Below are 17,596 nucleotides of genomic sequence, written 5' to 3'. Positions count from 1 at the left end.
AGGCAAACAGGACATTGGACTGGGCGGCACATTGGCACTTTCACTCATAGCTTGTATTTAAAATGCTACAGATGTCACAGAATAGATATTTCCTCTTAGACACTGATTCTTTCTTAGTAGGTTTTTTTTGTAGTTGTTGTTTTTCTAATATTTTTTTCCTTTAAAAATTCCTGATGTCAGAGCTTCTGCTTTCAGATGATTTCCTGACTCTGGAAACTTTCCACTCTCAGTAAACTTGAGAAACCCTGATCATACACTCTGCTCACAAGATCTTCCTCAAAGTTGGTGGGTTTTCATTCGTTCTTCCTTTTTTTTTTTTTTCTTCCACCACTTTGCTCAGCTAAAAAAAAAAAATCTATTTTAGCAGCTTATCTGGACCTTGTGCTGTAGAAGAAGCCATCTGTCTTTGCAAGTTTTTTTTTTTTTAATTTGCCTAACTCTGTATAGATTTTTAATGCTTATGTAGTTATCGTTGTATTGTAATACATCAATCCCATTTATCTTTTTATTTGATCTCCGTATCAAAGACATCAGGAATTGGCTGATTCGTTATATCAGTCCATTCCTGACATCCTCTCCATAACCATGCCAACCAAGCTGACCGCAGGTGTAATACAACATGTATTACGGCAACTTGTGTCCTGTGTTCACATGCATGATGTGTGTTGTGTCAGCTAAAATCACACATTCATGGTGTAAAATATGCCAGGGGATCAGATTAGATGTCAGTCCGGCGTCTCAGGCCAGAATCAGACCAGACACTGATACTCGGTATTAGATTGGTGTGTCACTTCTTCTTTTTGTTTGACTTGGTTAGATTTAATATTAAAGGCCAAACTGACTCTAACTCGAACATCATTCATACTTGTATAAATACTACACTGACTACAACTAAAGTCCTTCTAGTAAAGTCTGTCTGCTCGGTGGCCATGTTGGCGACACTCCCAGGCAGTTGTTTTCAGTCATACAAGATGAGGCTCATATCTACTTGAATGCTGAGATCCATATACCTGAAATGGATTGATACAGATCTGAAATCACAGTTAAAATCAGACACATTGGTGTAAAGATTAGTGTCTTCAGCTCATACAAGGTTTTTTTTTTTTATATATCACCAAAATAAAGCGCCCGATATTTGTGCATCAGTGAATGAATCTCATCTCAAGACTTTTCTGCTAACGTTTTTACTTTCTTTTTACTGGAGAGATGGAAGTTACATAATACATTTGCGACACAGCTCCATTCACGTTTTAAGCAGCTGAGCTGTGTCTGTTCCTCCTGTCTCAGCTATTATTGCTCTCCAATTTTCATGACCTCGTAACCAGGATCAGCTTGGTTTAGATCAATGATCTGTTGGGAGACAGAATTCTTCCATCTCAAATGATCAATTTGTGATCCATCCCCTAAAGTGCATTGGTCAAAAGGGCAATGGTAATGATGAACATGTATTACAGAGAGGATATTACAGGGTTGCGCGAAGATATGAAGTTTGTATTCAAGTGGCGAATATATTCACAAGTGAGTGAAAATATTTTCAACATGAGAATATAAACTTCGTAGCTTTACACCACCATGTAATGTTCTTTATATTATATAGACACATCCACAAAAAATATGCAAGCTAATCAAAAGAATTTTAATTTTGAACCAGTTTGCTATTTTGACAATGCACATCTAGTCGGTGGGAAAACAATGGGAGTGATGTCATCAGAGTGAAATATCAGGAAATATTCTGTCCATATTCACTGGATATAAGCAATCATGAGCTCTGATTGGCTACTCTACTACTAGGATATCAGCTCATGTACCATGAGGAGAGAAAAACAAAATGGCGGAGCGTGTTGCTGAACCAACCGAGGATGAAACAAAAACTCTACTCGAAAACAAAACCCCCCCCAAAATAAAAAAAAAAAGCAACAAAATATGGAACAAAAGTATTTGATTGTAAGAACATTTTAAAATTTTTCAAACATTATTATAGCATTTTTCACAAATTGCTCCTGTCATTTCACTGGTTTGTTTACATTCTTCATCTTTTAAACATTAACATTTTGTTGAAGTTTTTTCGACTGGTTCAAAAGCTCAAAGAAGTTTGAAAATTACAGACCTGAAATGTCCAAGGAAGAATTACATAAATGTCTAAAGCTATTCTATACCTCAGCAAGATGGCACTTTCTACAAAAAAAACAACACTAAAGTAAATTTGTGCAGGCCATCGATAGGGTTTTAAGAAGTCCGCCAAAGCGGAAATGATTTTGTTGGACGTTTTGTACAAAGTTTTTATTTATTGAATTTGCAAAAAATAAAAATGCTCTGTTTCTCAAAATCCAGTGAATGTGGATAGAATAAAACAGTTATTCCACTCAATCTTGTCACACATGGCTTATAGCCGAATCGGTGCTATGCGCCTTATCAGCTCGTACGACTCGATTTCATGGAATAACTCTTAAATATGTCACTCAGATCCATGATGTATTTCATATGAAAAATGTGAGTTTTTCAACACAAGAAGATAAACTTCATATCTTCAAGCCAACATGTGAGTTTCTTTTTATTATATAGACACATTCATAAAGAAAGTCCCCAAATTTATCAAAATAATTCATCGATTTCCTCACGAATGACATATAGAGATTTGTCATGGTTTTTTCTAAAGGAACTAACCGTGGCTCTCGGGCCATGCTGAGATTTACACCTTCAGCTCACAAGCGCAGAATATTAACCGCTGAGCCAGAGCCATGGCTGCTCTATTTATGTTGCAGGATTATCAGAGTAGGGTAATTCAGCTGCAAGGCAAATCGTAGGTTTATATTAAAGCTGTACTGCCTTTCAGATTTTAAGTGTCGGTCATAAAAAGAATTTTCCCCGACACCCAATTATTTTTGTTTAGTGGACTGAAAGCCCCTGAATTCGAATCACAGACCCACTTTTATTAGTTTTTTTTTTTTTTTTAATTAATAAATTTAGAGCCACGTGGCCCTAAATTCTCTGCTATTTTTTCCTGTTTCACTATGACCCAATACAAGATGCTACGTCATGCATCGCGTGGTGGGCTTTCCCTTTTTGCACCAGGCATTATGGGATACAAATTTGAAACAGGAGAGAAAAATAGAGGACGTGTGTGAATGAAACGTGAAAGACCGACTACAGTAACCGAAAGCGAGAAGAAAAGATGTTCTATACGAAGGAAAGGAATTGCAGGACCAAACTAATAAATATCAGCAGTCAGCGAGCACCTCGGTGTGATCAGCTGTTCGTTTAGTGACAATGATGTAACTGTCAGTGCATGGTCAAAGGTAAACCTGTGCATGCACACACAGACTTCCTCTGTCTGCTTGACTGCATGAAGCAAGCGGTTTCATGCACATTATTTGCTCGGGAGTCCCCTCAAATTAAATAACTTCCCAGCCACAGAATGGCTTGATATTTTGTGAGGTATTACAGAAGTAAACGTATGTCACAACGACCAAATTTTAGAGGGAAATAAATTTCACTGATTTTATGAAATCGAAAGGCCATCTCGCTTTAATAAGAGTCACTTGAAATAAAGCATAAAACTCAATGGTGTAATTTTAACATAAATAGAAATCAGTTAATTAAGAATATTTCAGAAGCTACAGTGGTTAATTAACTTTTTAATTTTTCTTTAATTTAATTATGATGTTTACAATTCAAGTTCTGTATTTATTTACAAGGGACAATCCATGTTAATGAACATCACTATTTATTATGCAAGTGTGTCATTTGGCAAAATGGCTAATTTTGTACCAGGAAAAACTACACATTAAGAGTTTGTATATTTTCGCAAGTTCATAATTAGAACTTTTGGATCACGGTTTTACTTTTTGTTTGTCCTTCACATTCTTGGAAAAGCAAAATGAAACTGTAGCGTTGCTCATATCTCCAGCAGTACGCTCAGTTGTGTGTTTTTGCACCTGTAGAATTGAACGTTTATCTGGGAACATGAATGTACACAACGAACCTTAAAGCTCTTGGTCTTTATGGTCTAGTCATGTTTCTCCATACAAACACCACAGATTCAAAAGGTGTACACTTGGTGTGCGTATTGCAGCTATACCCTGCTTTATTTCAGCTGGGTTATTAAATATCTTATTTAAACTACACTCCATCATGTTTAAGTGAAATTAAAAGCAGGATCATTAACGATGGGCAGGTATGTCTCATACAGGTCTCCATTCATATAGCTTATGGATCTGAGAGCTCCTCAGGGAAAGCTGATTGTTATTAATGCGAGCTGCTCTGTGGTATAGCATAGTGGTTTTTTTTTTTTTTCTCTCACGCTCTCTCGCTTGCTTGCTCATAAATGTCTTGTAATGGGGAAGTGTATCCCAGAATTCCCTCTGGTTGGCTGGGAAGATGATGAGTCATGAGTGCTTTTACAACACAGGATCTTTGTGTCTTTCTCTCGAAAAAACTGGGCTGCAGGGGCTTAGGAAAGGGGTGGGGTGAGCACAGGGGGGTGAGGGGCGTGGATGTGTGAGGCAGGAGTTGCTCAGTGAATCTTGATCAGCATGTATTTGTAAAACTGTGCTGATTTTCAGACTCCCACTCAAGGGCGGGGCTTGGGGAAGGTGAGCTGCCCACCTCTGATTAATATCATCTCTAGCCGCTTTATCCTGTTCTACAGGGTCGCAGGCAAGCTGGAGCCTATCTTTAAAAAAAATTTTTTTAAAAGTTGAAAACTGCTCGAAATGCCATCTACTGGTTATCCTGAATCTTGCGAATCTGATGTAGAGTCGACCGCTGGTACTTCTCTACATGTTGAAATTTTTATTTAAAAAAAAGAAAATCATGATGTAGAGAAGTACCCATGGTCGACTCTACATCAGCTTCGCAAGATTCAGGATGATAACCAGTAGATGGCATTTTGAGCAGTTTTCAACTCATTTTATTTATTTATTTATTTATTTATTTATTTATTTATTAAAAATGGTCATATTTACTTTACTGCTCGGAAAACATTTAAGTGTGCAGTACCTCTAAAATAATGAACAGTGCAGTTAATTATGAGGTATTTTTCTGTAACAAATAAAGGATGTTGGTGTCTTCAAAATCATTATCAGTCTATCTCAGGGTTCAGATCGCAGGAAAATAGAATTTAGGAAATGACCTGTAATAATCGGGAGAGCAGATCAAAACCAGGAAACACGATAAATCTGAAAACACAAAAGGGAAAAAAATACTGTGGAAGGGCTCGGAGGCAAAACAGAGTTAACCAAGGAAGGGAAGAGGGCAGAGCTTGGAGCAAAACAGTAGCACATGCCACTGTTGGCATGCGAACCATATACAAATGAGCAAGAGCGAAAAATGTGAGAATGTTATGAATCGCATTGTGCAATATGTAACCCGTCAGTACGATGTTTTGCCTTTTACACTGTTTTAACACAATTTACATGAGCTGTAACTGCTAGCTTGCGAACAACCTGAACTACTGTGTATCTGAGTTTGCTCTTGAAATGGTCTTATGGATTGCTACAGGTGAAACAAAGAAAAACCAGCGGATATCACAATCAGTGGATTGCTAAAATTCTTAAGTGTTTTTTGTGTTACATTTTTTTTCCTCCAAACCTAACATTTATGCAAATGAGGCCTGACCTAATTAACTGTGTAGACATTTTCATACTTGATTAACCCAAAAATCTAGTCGTTTGAAGTTGTTGGAATAAAAATAATTAAACTCTCAAGACAAAGATATTTCCAGAAGTGTGTGTGTGTGTGTGTGAGTGAGACTTTGTTTTAATAAAGAAAACACCATACATTGTTATTTAAAAAAAAAGGCATTTTAAGTATAAATCCAACAATCAACATTTTTGAAAATTAAAACTTTCACAAATGCAAGGTAGTTTAATGTGCTTTCAGTCTAGTTATAAAAAGAAAGTGACATTTTACATGTAATGACACACAAACTGACACTCCAGTCAATCAGGAGATTTTTAGAGGCATTATGTGGTGGTTTTTTGTGGGTCCCCCCCCCCCCCCCCCCAAGTGGGCGGAGCTTAAGCCACCTTTAAATTACTAAGAGCAGACAATAACAGTGAAATGTCCATCTTTTGTTGAATATTTTTATTTTTATTTTTTTTATAGCTACAGTTTAAGAGAAGACCTGTTAAGTTATAAATTTATTAACATCTCCAAAGATTTCAAAAATGATTGGCATGACCAGAATTGTTGTTTCTACCACTAGCGTCTTTTCCTAAAAGCGCATTATTGAATAACTATAGTGAATGTAATAGAAGCGGTATCCAGTTACGTGAGTGAGAAAGTGGCTCAATCTGGACCCAGTAATGGTTCCTGGGACTTGAAGGGTTAAGTGTTGAGCAGGACTACTGAAGAAGCTCAGTTAGTGTTACATAGACTCATTTTCTTACACACTTGACATCTCTGCTTACAGGTTCATGGCAGTGCATAGTGAGAGAGTCTGGACATGTGTTATGAACACCTGTGTGTGTGTGTGTGTGTGTGTGCTCCTTCTCTTTGAACAGAATCAATCAAGACGATTTGTCTCACTCGGACCACTTTAGTGGGCTCAGGTAGTCCCACTGAGCCCCACTTCTTCTCCTTTGTTCTTGTGTTTTAACCTGGAGATGTTCATTACAGCAGCACTGATGCTTGTAAAACTCCGAGCACAGTCTGTCAGGCATTTGTGTCGATTAAAACCCGAAATAAAAGCATGAGATCAATTCAAACTGAAACAGCCAGTGTGCTGATGCTAAGCAGGTATAGTATTATTTTCCCCCATTTTCAGTGATTTGTAGCTTATTACTTTACTTGAAGTAAATCTTTACAAACCTCTTATTTTACAAAAAATATTTATTTATTTATTTATGAATTCGGGCGGCACAGTGGTGTAGTGGTTAGCGCTGTCGCCTCACAGCAAGAAGATCCGGGTTCAAGCCCCGTGGCCGACGAGGGCCTTTCTGGGCGGAATTTGCACGTTCTCCCCGTGTCCGCGTGGGTTTCCTCTGGGTACTCCGTTTTCCCCCACAGTCCAAAGATATGCAGGTTAGGTTAACTGGTGACTCTAAATTGACTGTACTGTAGGTGTGAATGGGTGTCTGTGTCAGCCCTGTGATGACCTGGCGACTTGTCCAGGGTGTACCCTGCCTTTCGCCTGTAGTCAGCTGGGATAGGCTCCAGCTTGCCTGCGACCCTGTAGAACAGGATAAAGCGGCTAGAGATAATGAGATGAAATTTATGAATTCTGGGCAAGGAAGTCAAATCGTGCTAGAGCTTATGCAAATGGAGTTATGCTAAATGCCTGCTAGTCACACGAGCACTTTAGCTGACACTTCTTTTCCTTCCTAATCTGAAGAGGAGCCTAACTTTAGCTTGACGCTAACATTCTGAAAATGTTCACATTTCCCTCCCTACTTCACTTGGCTTGGTTTCTGCTCAGACCTGAGGGATGCTGTTGCCATTTTAAGAATATCTGGATGTGAACATGTCAGTAACTACATTTAACATCTCTGTTGTCGCTAATTTTGGACAATAGATTGAAAGCTACTGAATAGGAAGCAAACAGGAAATTTCTTGAAATTCAAACAGGAAGTGTTGGGGATAAGATAGCAGATGATTGATTTTTTTGAATGGAGTGCTCTTTCAGGGACTCCATGGCAGTTTCCAGGATTTGTATGAAATGTAGTTCGTCTATTTTAATGTAAAGTGTGTGACTTCTTATTGTTTGTCACAAGTGGTGTTTGTAACTGGTCACTTTCATTGTCAAGGTGCTTGAAGTGTTTGAGGTATTTGAAGTTTTAAAATGTAAATAATGGAAAGCCTTGTTAAGTTTGTTGATGTACTTGCAATACTCTACTGTATATTCAAAATGGAGCACGTCCTTATTAAATAATTTATCAAATTTATTGCTTATTGTTACTATCATTTCATTAATTGTCAAAATCTGCATTGAAGCCAAATCTAAAACACCACCAGATCAGAACCACTGATCAGAACGAAATTCTTGTGCTTTATCATTAATGCACCTGAGAACATCTTGAAACAAACTTCAAGCTATTTGCACCGTTATTAGCTCATCCAGCTGACAGTTGATGAGTTTATGCCATCATGTGTTGTCCATCTGGCATCGTCCACATTTCACGCAAATCTCTTCTGTCTCAGTTCTTCACCGATTTTTTTAATAATTCTTTTTGGCAGGAAGGTAGGCCTGCCTGGGGTACATATAGCTTCTACCCAAAGTTGCGTAATTACAGTTGATAATGAAGATATGGACTAATTAAGCCCTAATGAGCAGTTTCCACACAAATTGCTTTTTCTCCCTCAACTCTTCACCGATTTTGATTCTTTCTGGCATGAAGGTAGGGGTACCTAGGATGTATATAACTTCTACCCAGATTTGTTTAATTACAGTTATTACTGAAGTTATGGACTAATTAAAGTTTAATTAGCAATTCAACAAAAATCACTACTACTTGGTCAATTCCTTGCCGTTTTAGATTCTTTTTGGCAAATAGGTAGCCATTCCTAGGGTGGATATAGCTTCTATTGAGGTATTTCACCCACGTGACCAAGTCACGTGACGCAGCCATTTTGGATGGCATGCTTAAGTCCTTCAGTGCAAGGCGGTATGAGATGGTGGAGACCTTTGCACATTTTAACAAGAAAGTAAGCTGTGATTCGTGTTAAATTGGATCTGTCTTTTATCACAAACACTGTACCCAGCCTTGGTATGGAGCCCTGTTTATTTATTTCTGTGTCCCGTTTCTTTCTAGCCTCTGTTATTGCGTTTTATGTCTGATGTCTGCTACATGCAACCCTAGACAAATTAACACTGCCTTGTTTCATTGCTCAGATGGGTTAACAAACACTGACCCATTTACTTTTTGCTATATATTTTATCAAAATTGCGTTAACTGATAAACTAACCTGAAATGAAATGATCACTGCAAAGTCTGGAGTACTCTGTTGGCTCCCAATCCTGTCTCTTCACAGCTGCAATCCATTTGGCCCTCTTGTCTGGGTCAGTAGGAAACCGGTAGTGATGTGTCGGTCGCGAACGATCCGGTTCAAAGAGCCGGCTCTTTGAAGTGAACGACGGGAGCCGGCTCTTCGGTGGGAGCCGAGTTGGGGAGCCGAATTAGTTTTTGTCCTTAGGTGCCTCAGAGAGAGAGAGACTTTCACAAAAAAAGTTGCTGTCCGATTGCGTCTTTGTGTTGTCTATTACCATTCAAAGGAAAAAAAGTAGCATGGTGTACGCCTACTTTTTTTGGTTGGGGGGGTTGATGTCATTCACAGCTGCGAAAATACGAAAATTGGTGTAATGCTTAAAGCTGTGGCGCGCAGGGGAGAGGAGTCTGTGAGGCACCTGAGGAGGGGAAAATCAGCTGTGTATTTTATATTGGTAATATAACACAGTTTTGCATTATGTTTGTGAGAAAATAATTTATTAATTGGTAAGTAAGTTTTATTTCTATAGCTAGAACATTGTTACACTGCTATACTTTACAAAGCTTTACAATGGCTGCAAAAACTAAAAAATAAAATGGAAAACATCCTATTGATAAAATATAAAGTAATTAATTAACTAGTTAATTGCAGCAATTAAATCAAAAATAAAATCTCAGGAGCCATTTGGGAGCCGAAAGAGCCGGCTCCTTATAGTAAGAAGAGCCAAAAGAGCCGAAATTCCCATCACTAGAAACCGGTAAAAGGAGCGTCCTGCACACTGTCCCTGTCTGTTGTGGCAGCCCACAGCATAACAGCATAGAGTGCTTACTGACAAATTAATCTATTCTAGGTGTCTGTAACACGGTTTTTTTTTTTCAAGCTGGTTCTCCCTCTCTGTCTGCAGCGTTAGTATGTAGCTTGACGTTCAAAATGGTGGACACCGGGGCGTCACGTGACCCTGTGACGTCAGGTGAAATACCTCAATATATAGCTTGTATATCATGTATATACAGTGGTGTTTGAAAGTTTGTGAACTCTTTAGAATTTTCTATATTTCTGCATAAATATGACCTAAAACATCAAATTTTCACGCAAGTCCTAAAAGTAGATAAAGAGAACCCAGTTAAACAAATGAGACAAAAATATTATACTTGGTCATTTATTTATTGAGGAAAATGAGAGGTGAGATGAGATGATCCAAGTGTGAATGGTTGTTTGTCTCTGCGTCAGCCCTGCGATAGCCTGGCTGTACCCAGGTATCCAGGGTGTACCCCGCCTCTCGCCCATAGTCAGCTGAGGTAGGGTCCAGCTTGCCTGCAACCCTGTAGAACAGGATAAGCAGCTACAGATAATGGATCCAATATTACATATGTGAGTGGCAAAAGTATGTGAACCTCTAGGATTAGCAGTTAATTTGAAGGTGAACTTAGTGACTACGTTTACATGCACATCCAAATCGAGCTGCTGTCGGTAATCGAGCTGAAGGTCCCAGCAGGGGTGCCAGAGAAATCCAATCCTACATGCACAGTGTTTAAATCGAGCTATTGTTATGAGGTGCATTGTGCACCCGAGCCACAGGTGGCGCTACACGCCCCATCGTGTTGGTACACTTCCGGTTGTCGTCATGAAGAAGAGCTATTCAAGAGTATAAACAAAGTGACTACAGGCGGAAATTAGCATGCACTGCTATAACCTGGGACAGACATCTGTCCTGACCACAAGGATAATGTTTAATTTGTACACTGTCCCTTTTAAAAATAAAATAAACTCTAAGAAGAGTGTTTGTAGTTTGTATGTACGAACAGAAGTGTTCCTAATAAAGTGGGCGGCTAAGGTGAAGTGTCATGCCGACCGAGGCTGTTTTTTCGACACAATTCACAGCTATGCAACAGCTGTACAGATGTATTTGGTGATACAGTAAGTGAGCTAAATTTTAACAGTGCAAACAATGCCACAAAAAGAAAAGATTCATGCCGTTGTCATGATTCGTTGTCATGCCGACCGAGGCTGTTGTGTTTCCCTTGTGGTCTTGTCACTTCCGGAAGGGGCAGTGCTGAAGTAAGTAGCTCGAATACATAGCTCAATAGGGTATACATGCACTAACTAGCTCGGCAGAAATCGCATAATCTAGGTCGTGTAGCTCGATTCCAAGAAATCAAGTTCGGTTCAATTTCAGCCGAATTAAGGTGTATACATGGCATTTTGAACTTCGATTTCAGTCGAGCAACGGCAGAAATTCGATTCTCTCTATGTGCATGTAAACGTAGTGACTGTCAGGTGTTTTCAATCAATGGGATGACAATCAGATGTGAGTGGGCACCCTGTTTTTATTTAAAGTACAGGGCTCTATCAAAGTCTGATCTTCACAACACATGTTTGTGGAAGTGTATCATGGCATAAACAAAGGAGATTTCTGAGGACCTCAGAAAAAGCGTTGTTGATGCTCATCAGGCTGGAAAAGGTTACAAAACCATCTCTAGAGAGTTTGGACTCCACCAATCCACAGTCAGACAGATTGTGTACAAATGGAGGAAATTCAAGACCATTGTTACCCTCCCCAGGAGTGGTCGACCAACAAATATCACTCCAAGAGCAAGGTGTGTAATAGTCAGTGAGGTCACAAAGGACCCCAGGGTAATTTCTAAGCAACTGAAGGCCTCTCTCACATTGGCTAATGTTAATGTTCATGAATCCACCATCAGGAGAACCCTGAACAACAATGGTGTGCATGCCAGGGTTGCAAGGAGAAAGCAACTGTTCTCCAAAAAAACCATTGCTGCTCGTGTGCAGTTTGCTAAAGATCACATGGACAAGCCAGAAGGCTATTGGAAAAATGTTTTGTGGATGGATGAGACCAAAATAGAACTTTTGGTTTAAACGAGAAGCATTGTGTTTGGAGAAAGGAAAACCCTGCATTCCAGCATAAGAATCTTATCCCATCTGTGAAACATGGTGGTGGTGATAGTATCATGGTTTGGGCCCGTTTTGCTGCATCTGGGCCAGGACGGCTTGCCATTATTGATGGAACAATGAATTGTGAATTATACCAGCGAATTCTAAAGGAAGATGTCAGGACATCTGTCCATGAACTGAATCTCAAGAGAAGGTGGGTCATGCAGCAAGACAACGACCCTAAGCACACAAGTCGTTCTACCAAAGAATGGTTAAAGAAGAATAAAGTTAATGTTTTGGAATGGCCAAGTCAAAGTCCTGACCTTAATCCAAATGAAATCTTGTAGAAGGACCTGAAGCATGCAGTTCATGTGAGGAAACCCACCAACATCCCAGAGTTGAAGCTGTTCTGTACAGAGGAATGGGCTAAAATTTCTCCAAGCCGGTGTGCAGGACTGATCAACAGTTACTGGAAACGTTTAGTTGCAGTTATTGCTGCACAAGGGACACCAGAGACTGAAAGCAAAGGTTTGCATACTTTTGCCACTCACAGATATGTAATATTGGATCACTTTCCTCAATAAATAACTGACCAAGTATAATGTTTTTGTCTCATTTGTTTAACTGGGTTCTCTTTATCTACTTTTAGGATTTGTGTGAAAATCTGATGATGTTTTAGGTCATATTTATGCATAAATATAGAAAATTCTAAAGGGTTCACAAGCTTTCAAGCACCACTGTAGCTTGCAACATTTATTGTGCAAGATGGTCTACTTTAGGTCGTTCTTTCTGGACTAGACAGGGCCGGAGCGACCTACGCCGTCATTGACGGTCTCATTATTTTTATACAGTACTGTGCAAAAGTCTTAGGCACATGTAAAGAAATGCTGTTGACCAAAAATGGCTTAAAAATAATGAAATAAAATGTTTCAACATTTAAAAAAATACTATAAGCAGTAAGCCATAATAAATTGATATAACAAAGCCAAATTTGGTGTGAGATGACCCTTTGCTTAAAGGAACAGTCCACCGTACTTCCATAATGAAATATGCTCTTATCTGAATTGAGACGAGCTGCTCCGTACCTGTCCGAGCTTTGCGCGACCTCCCAGTCAGTCAGACGCGCTGTCACTCCTGTTAGCAATGTAGCTAGGCTCAGTATGGCCAATGGTATTTTTTGGGGCTGTAGTTGGATGCAACCAAACTCTTCCGCGTTTTTCCTGTTTACATAGGTTTATATGACCAGTGATATGAAACAAGTTCAGTTACACAAATTGAAACGTAGCGATTTTCTATGCTATGGAAAGTCCGCACTATAATGACAGGCGTACTAACCCCTTCTGCGCACTTCGGCAGCGCATTGATACCAATGCGCTGCCGAAGCGCGCAGAAGGGGTTAGTACGCCTGTCATTATAGTGCGGACTTTCCATAGCATAGAAAATCGCTACGTTTCAATTTGTGTAACTGAACTTGTTTCATATCACTGGTCATATAAACCTATGTAAACAGGAAAAACGCGGAAGAGTTTGGTTGCATCCAACTACAGCCCCAAAAAATACCATTGGCCATACTGAGCCTAGCTACATTGCTAACAGGTGTGACAGCGCATCTGACTGACTGGGAGGTCGCGTAAAGCTCGTCTCAATTCAGATAAGAGCATATTTCATTATGGAAGTACGGTGGACTGTTCCTTTAAAAAAAAAAAAAGTAGTCTCAGGCCCAGTGACTGCAGTTTTATAAGGAAATGAGCTGTAGGTTTTATTGAGCATCTTCCAGAACCAGCCACAGTTCTTCTGGACACTGTCACACTCGCATCTTCATTTTGCACCAAAATGCAGTAGCCTTCATTTACGTTTTCTTTTTTAATCTGAAAAGTGGTCTCTTATGAAATATGCTGCTCAGATACAAACTTTTTTTCTGTAACATTTAATTTTGTGCTGGAAAAACGCCAACGTTTAGAACTCTGTTTTTGTACTGACTCCATAACACAGAAGTCATAAAATTGAAATCTATAACAAACTTTGTATGAAAAAAAAAATGGGGTGCCTAAGAATTTTGCACAGTACTGTATTTAGGATAAGAAATGGCTATATTATTCTAAAAGAGGAAAGTAAAATACTTTTTGATAGATTTACACTATCATGTCTTGAAGATCATATGTCCAGGTATGTGTAACTTGTGAATTTCAATATGTGTTGCAGTGGTGGACAAATAATCATAAAAGCATTGGGTGGCCTACCATACAAGAAAGAAAAAGCTCCGTTGTGTTGCCAGGTCTCAAGTTTTCGTTGCATGGAAACTGACAAAGTTAAAAAGTAATGGCTAATTTAATGTCATAACATGTGGTGGGCTAGTTTAATAGCTTTATTATAGGTTATGGGAAATTAACAAATTTATACTCTTCTAACCAAAATTCCTGTAGCACATCATAAATGAACTTTCAACAAAAAGTTAACTAGTTGTTGGCCAAAGTTTTGTTCAGAGACCTGGTGTTAGTGTCTTTATTTTCCCTCAGCCTGTTTAACCCTGAGGTAACAGTGTTGTGCAAGGAAGAGAGTTAAATATGATGACTACTTCACAGCAGCAAAGGAAAAGCTCCCAATCACCCCCAGCTTCCTCCATATGTCGTTCCTAACCAGTCGCTGTAAAATTTGAGAGGTCTGTTCAGCTATCTGGAGAGTGGCTCTTACAAATTGTTCATAGCCTTTTTCACCATTTAAAGTGTGTTTTCAACCATTTGAAGGATTCAGAGGTGAGAAGACTATTCCATCCATTATCTTTAACCGCTTATCCTGTGCAGGGTCGCGGGCAAGCTGGAGCCTATCCCAGCTGACTATGGGCGAGAGGCGGGGTACACCCTGGACAAGTTGCCAGATTATGGCAGAGCTGACACATAGAGACAAACACACAGATTCACATTCATACCTACGGTCAATTTAGAGCCACCAATTAGCCTAACCTGCATGTCTTTGGACTGTGAGGGGGAAACCAAAGCAGCCAGAGGAAACCCATGCAGACACGGGGAGAACATGCAAACTCCACACAGAAAGGCCCCTGTCGGCCACTTGTCTCGAACCCAGAACCTTCTTGCTGTGAGGTGACAATGCTAACCACTACGCCACTGTGCCACCAAGAAGCCGATTCGGAAAGCATAAATCGGCTTGTAGACCCAACACATGCACTTGGCTGCTGGTGACCTAGTTTATATTTACTGTCTGTATGATGTAATAAATTGTGGCGCCTGAAAAAGGAAAGTCAGGCTAGAAATGGAGGCATTTTCCTGTTGTCCTTGCAAGCTAAAATATAATCCTTAGGAAAAGTAGTTAATTTTGAATTTCATTTTGAAACATATGAACTGTAGCATATATTTAAATTTTTGTACAAGGGTTAATTCACCTCTCAAGGCATCAACAGATTCCAAGCTACCACTTTTTGGAAGTTCGCATTACTTGTGAATGTCTGTGAGGAAACCCTACTTGGAAATGAGCTGAGCACATTGGCAGCATCTCATAAACAGACTAAAAATAAAGCAACATTTGGAACACACACATGATAACTTGATAAATGGGGTCCGGCTTGGCCTTGGCTGCATTCGCCACAAAAGTGAAGCCCCAAATGAAAGCTGAAAAGGAGAGAAGAATACAAGAGGGTGGGAAAATATGGGGTGGGGGGGAGAGAAGGAGGGGACACAAATGGTATAATTTGCATGGAAGACTTCTTTCAATGGAGCAGAGAAAAAAGAGAAAGGGGAAGATGGAGGGAGATGACCGAGAAAAGCTTGATGTTGGTTGGCAATAATAGAATGTGTTGTTTTTTCTTGACACCATGAAACCACAAAGAGGGCTTATCTGAGATACAATGAGCTTGGCAGCAGAGCTTGGTGAAGAGAGAGACTGACTCAATGAGTCTCGGTTTCAATGGGGTGGGAAGTAGCTGCTTGTCAGCTTCATTTAGGAAAGAAAGCGCTGGCAGATTCACACTGCCACTCCTTAACACATTCTTCATTCTCACTCACATTTGTGAAAAAGGAGGCCAGGGGATTATTTCAGCATCACTTGTTCTTGCTCATGTATATTACAAGAAACAGTTGGTCAGACTTGAAGGAACCGAAGATAAGGCAACTGCAAACTTTGTGCTTTGTTGTTCTTTCAAAGCTTTCTTTTCTTTCTCTCACATCAACCCTGTTCCATGTCTCCCCCTGGCACTGATGCACACCTTTTCTCACTTATGCTCTGACACACTCCCCCATCCTCCATGGTTGATTGTGAAAGCAGGCCAGTGTCTTTCTCCGTTCCAGGCACCCATTTTCACTAGCAGCACACTGTAGCAGTCTTTCTTTTATACAAACCCTTTTTCTTTCTCTTTTGTGTACAGTCAAACATGCACACTGATGGCTAACCAATAGTCTGCTTAGTCCACCCCAAGACCAACCCCTGTTCAAATTCCTCTTCTCTTTCTTCTTCCATTCTCCTTGTCCTCCTCATCTACAGCAGGATGTCTGACCCGTTCTTCCTCTTTCTGTCCCGCAGTGCACTGCCAGGCCATTGGCATGGCCCAGGGATGAATGGTGACGGGGTGCCCGGCAGCCCGGAGCTCTCCTCATGCCCGCTGCCCGACTGGAAGGAGTTCTGTGAGTTGCATGCCCGTGCCTCTGCTGCTGACTTTGCCCACAAGTTCCGTCAGTTTGTCACAGAGAACCCATGCTACGACGCACCAGGAGCTGATGCCAGCTTCTCACGTCACTTTGCTCGACACTTCCTGGACTGCTTTCCTGCTGCCCTAAATCAGGCACATCAACCTGGCTCACCTGGCACTTCCTCAGCACCCAAGTACACAATAGCACCTTTTGCAGGGATTCAGGGCTGCCCACTTCCCTCCTACAACCACGAGCTCTACCAGCGCCGGAAGGGCACCGGTGCCTCCAGTGAATCACTGGATAGTATGGACAGCGGAGGGGGTGGAGCCTCTGCAAGCTCCATCCTCCATGGGCACAGGGTGACCGCACTGGGCCAGTCACGAAGCTCAGAGGATGTTTCTATAGGTCACGCTAAGGCCCGTTTCAAGAAGGGCTTCTCGTTGAGGAACATGAGCCTGTGTGTGGTGGATGGGGTGAGGGAGATCTGGCAACGGCGGGCACCTCCTGAGCTTGACATGGTGGGCACTGGAGTCAGGAAGTCAAATGGAGCTGAGGCAGGTGGACATGAGCACTGGAGCCAGAAGCTGAGGTTGGCACGGGGCTTGCAGGGACACCGTGTTGAGCTCCTGGAGATCCAAAGGGAGGGCAATCTGCGCTACATGGTGGCAGATGATACTAATTGTATGGGCACTGCTCAGTGGCAGAAGTGCAGGTTGCTGCTCAGGAAGACAAGAACCAGCTTGGAAAGTGGCGAGAAATTCTTACTTGAGTTTTACGTACCACCAAAGGTAGGAGCATAGTTGCAAGGTTTACAGGTGGGGAATATAAATGTTGTTCTACATTACCTAGGAGTTAAAAGATTAACCACTGGTTTGGGAAATACCTTTTAGAAGCATGTTATCTCCAAAAGTCTACCCTATACTTCTATATAGTGCACTATTTTTGGTGGTTTTTGCCATTTTGTGCATAATATCCACTTTCTGGTGTGGACTGTGCACATAACATCCCATAAAATGTCTAAATTATGTCCAAGTTGTGTAATTTAATTGGATAATTCTAAGGTTGGGAGTGTATCAGTTAATCTAATGCTTGAAAAGATATGCATTAGTTTTATAGGGAGAAACATTCGTAATTAAGAATGT

The 17,596-nt window shown here is 40.5% G+C and overlaps 1 protein-coding gene across 3 annotated transcripts in view; it reads left to right on the top strand.

Moving 5' to 3' along the window:
- Window positions 1-17,596, top strand: part of LOC132871603 (SH2B adapter protein 2) — a 77,190-nt gene that overhangs the window by 8,776 nt on the left and 50,818 nt on the right. For all 3 annotated transcript variants that reach the window (XM_060905886.1, XM_060905885.1, XM_060905887.1), the window contains exon 2: window positions 16,348-17,242. In XM_060905886.1, coding sequence (XP_060761869.1) covers window positions 16,379-17,242 — 864 coding nt within the window. In that variant the 5' untranslated portion in view covers window positions 16,348-16,378. The remainder of the gene's footprint in view (window positions 1-16,347; window positions 17,243-17,596) is intronic.

This window comes from Neoarius graeffei, chromosome 23 (genome assembly GCF_027579695.1).
Source record: "Neoarius graeffei isolate fNeoGra1 chromosome 23, fNeoGra1.pri, whole genome shotgun sequence".
Classification (NCBI taxonomy): domain Eukaryota; kingdom Metazoa; phylum Chordata; class Actinopteri; order Siluriformes; family Ariidae; genus Neoarius; species Neoarius graeffei.
This window is presented reverse-complemented; position numbering and strand designations above follow the sequence as displayed.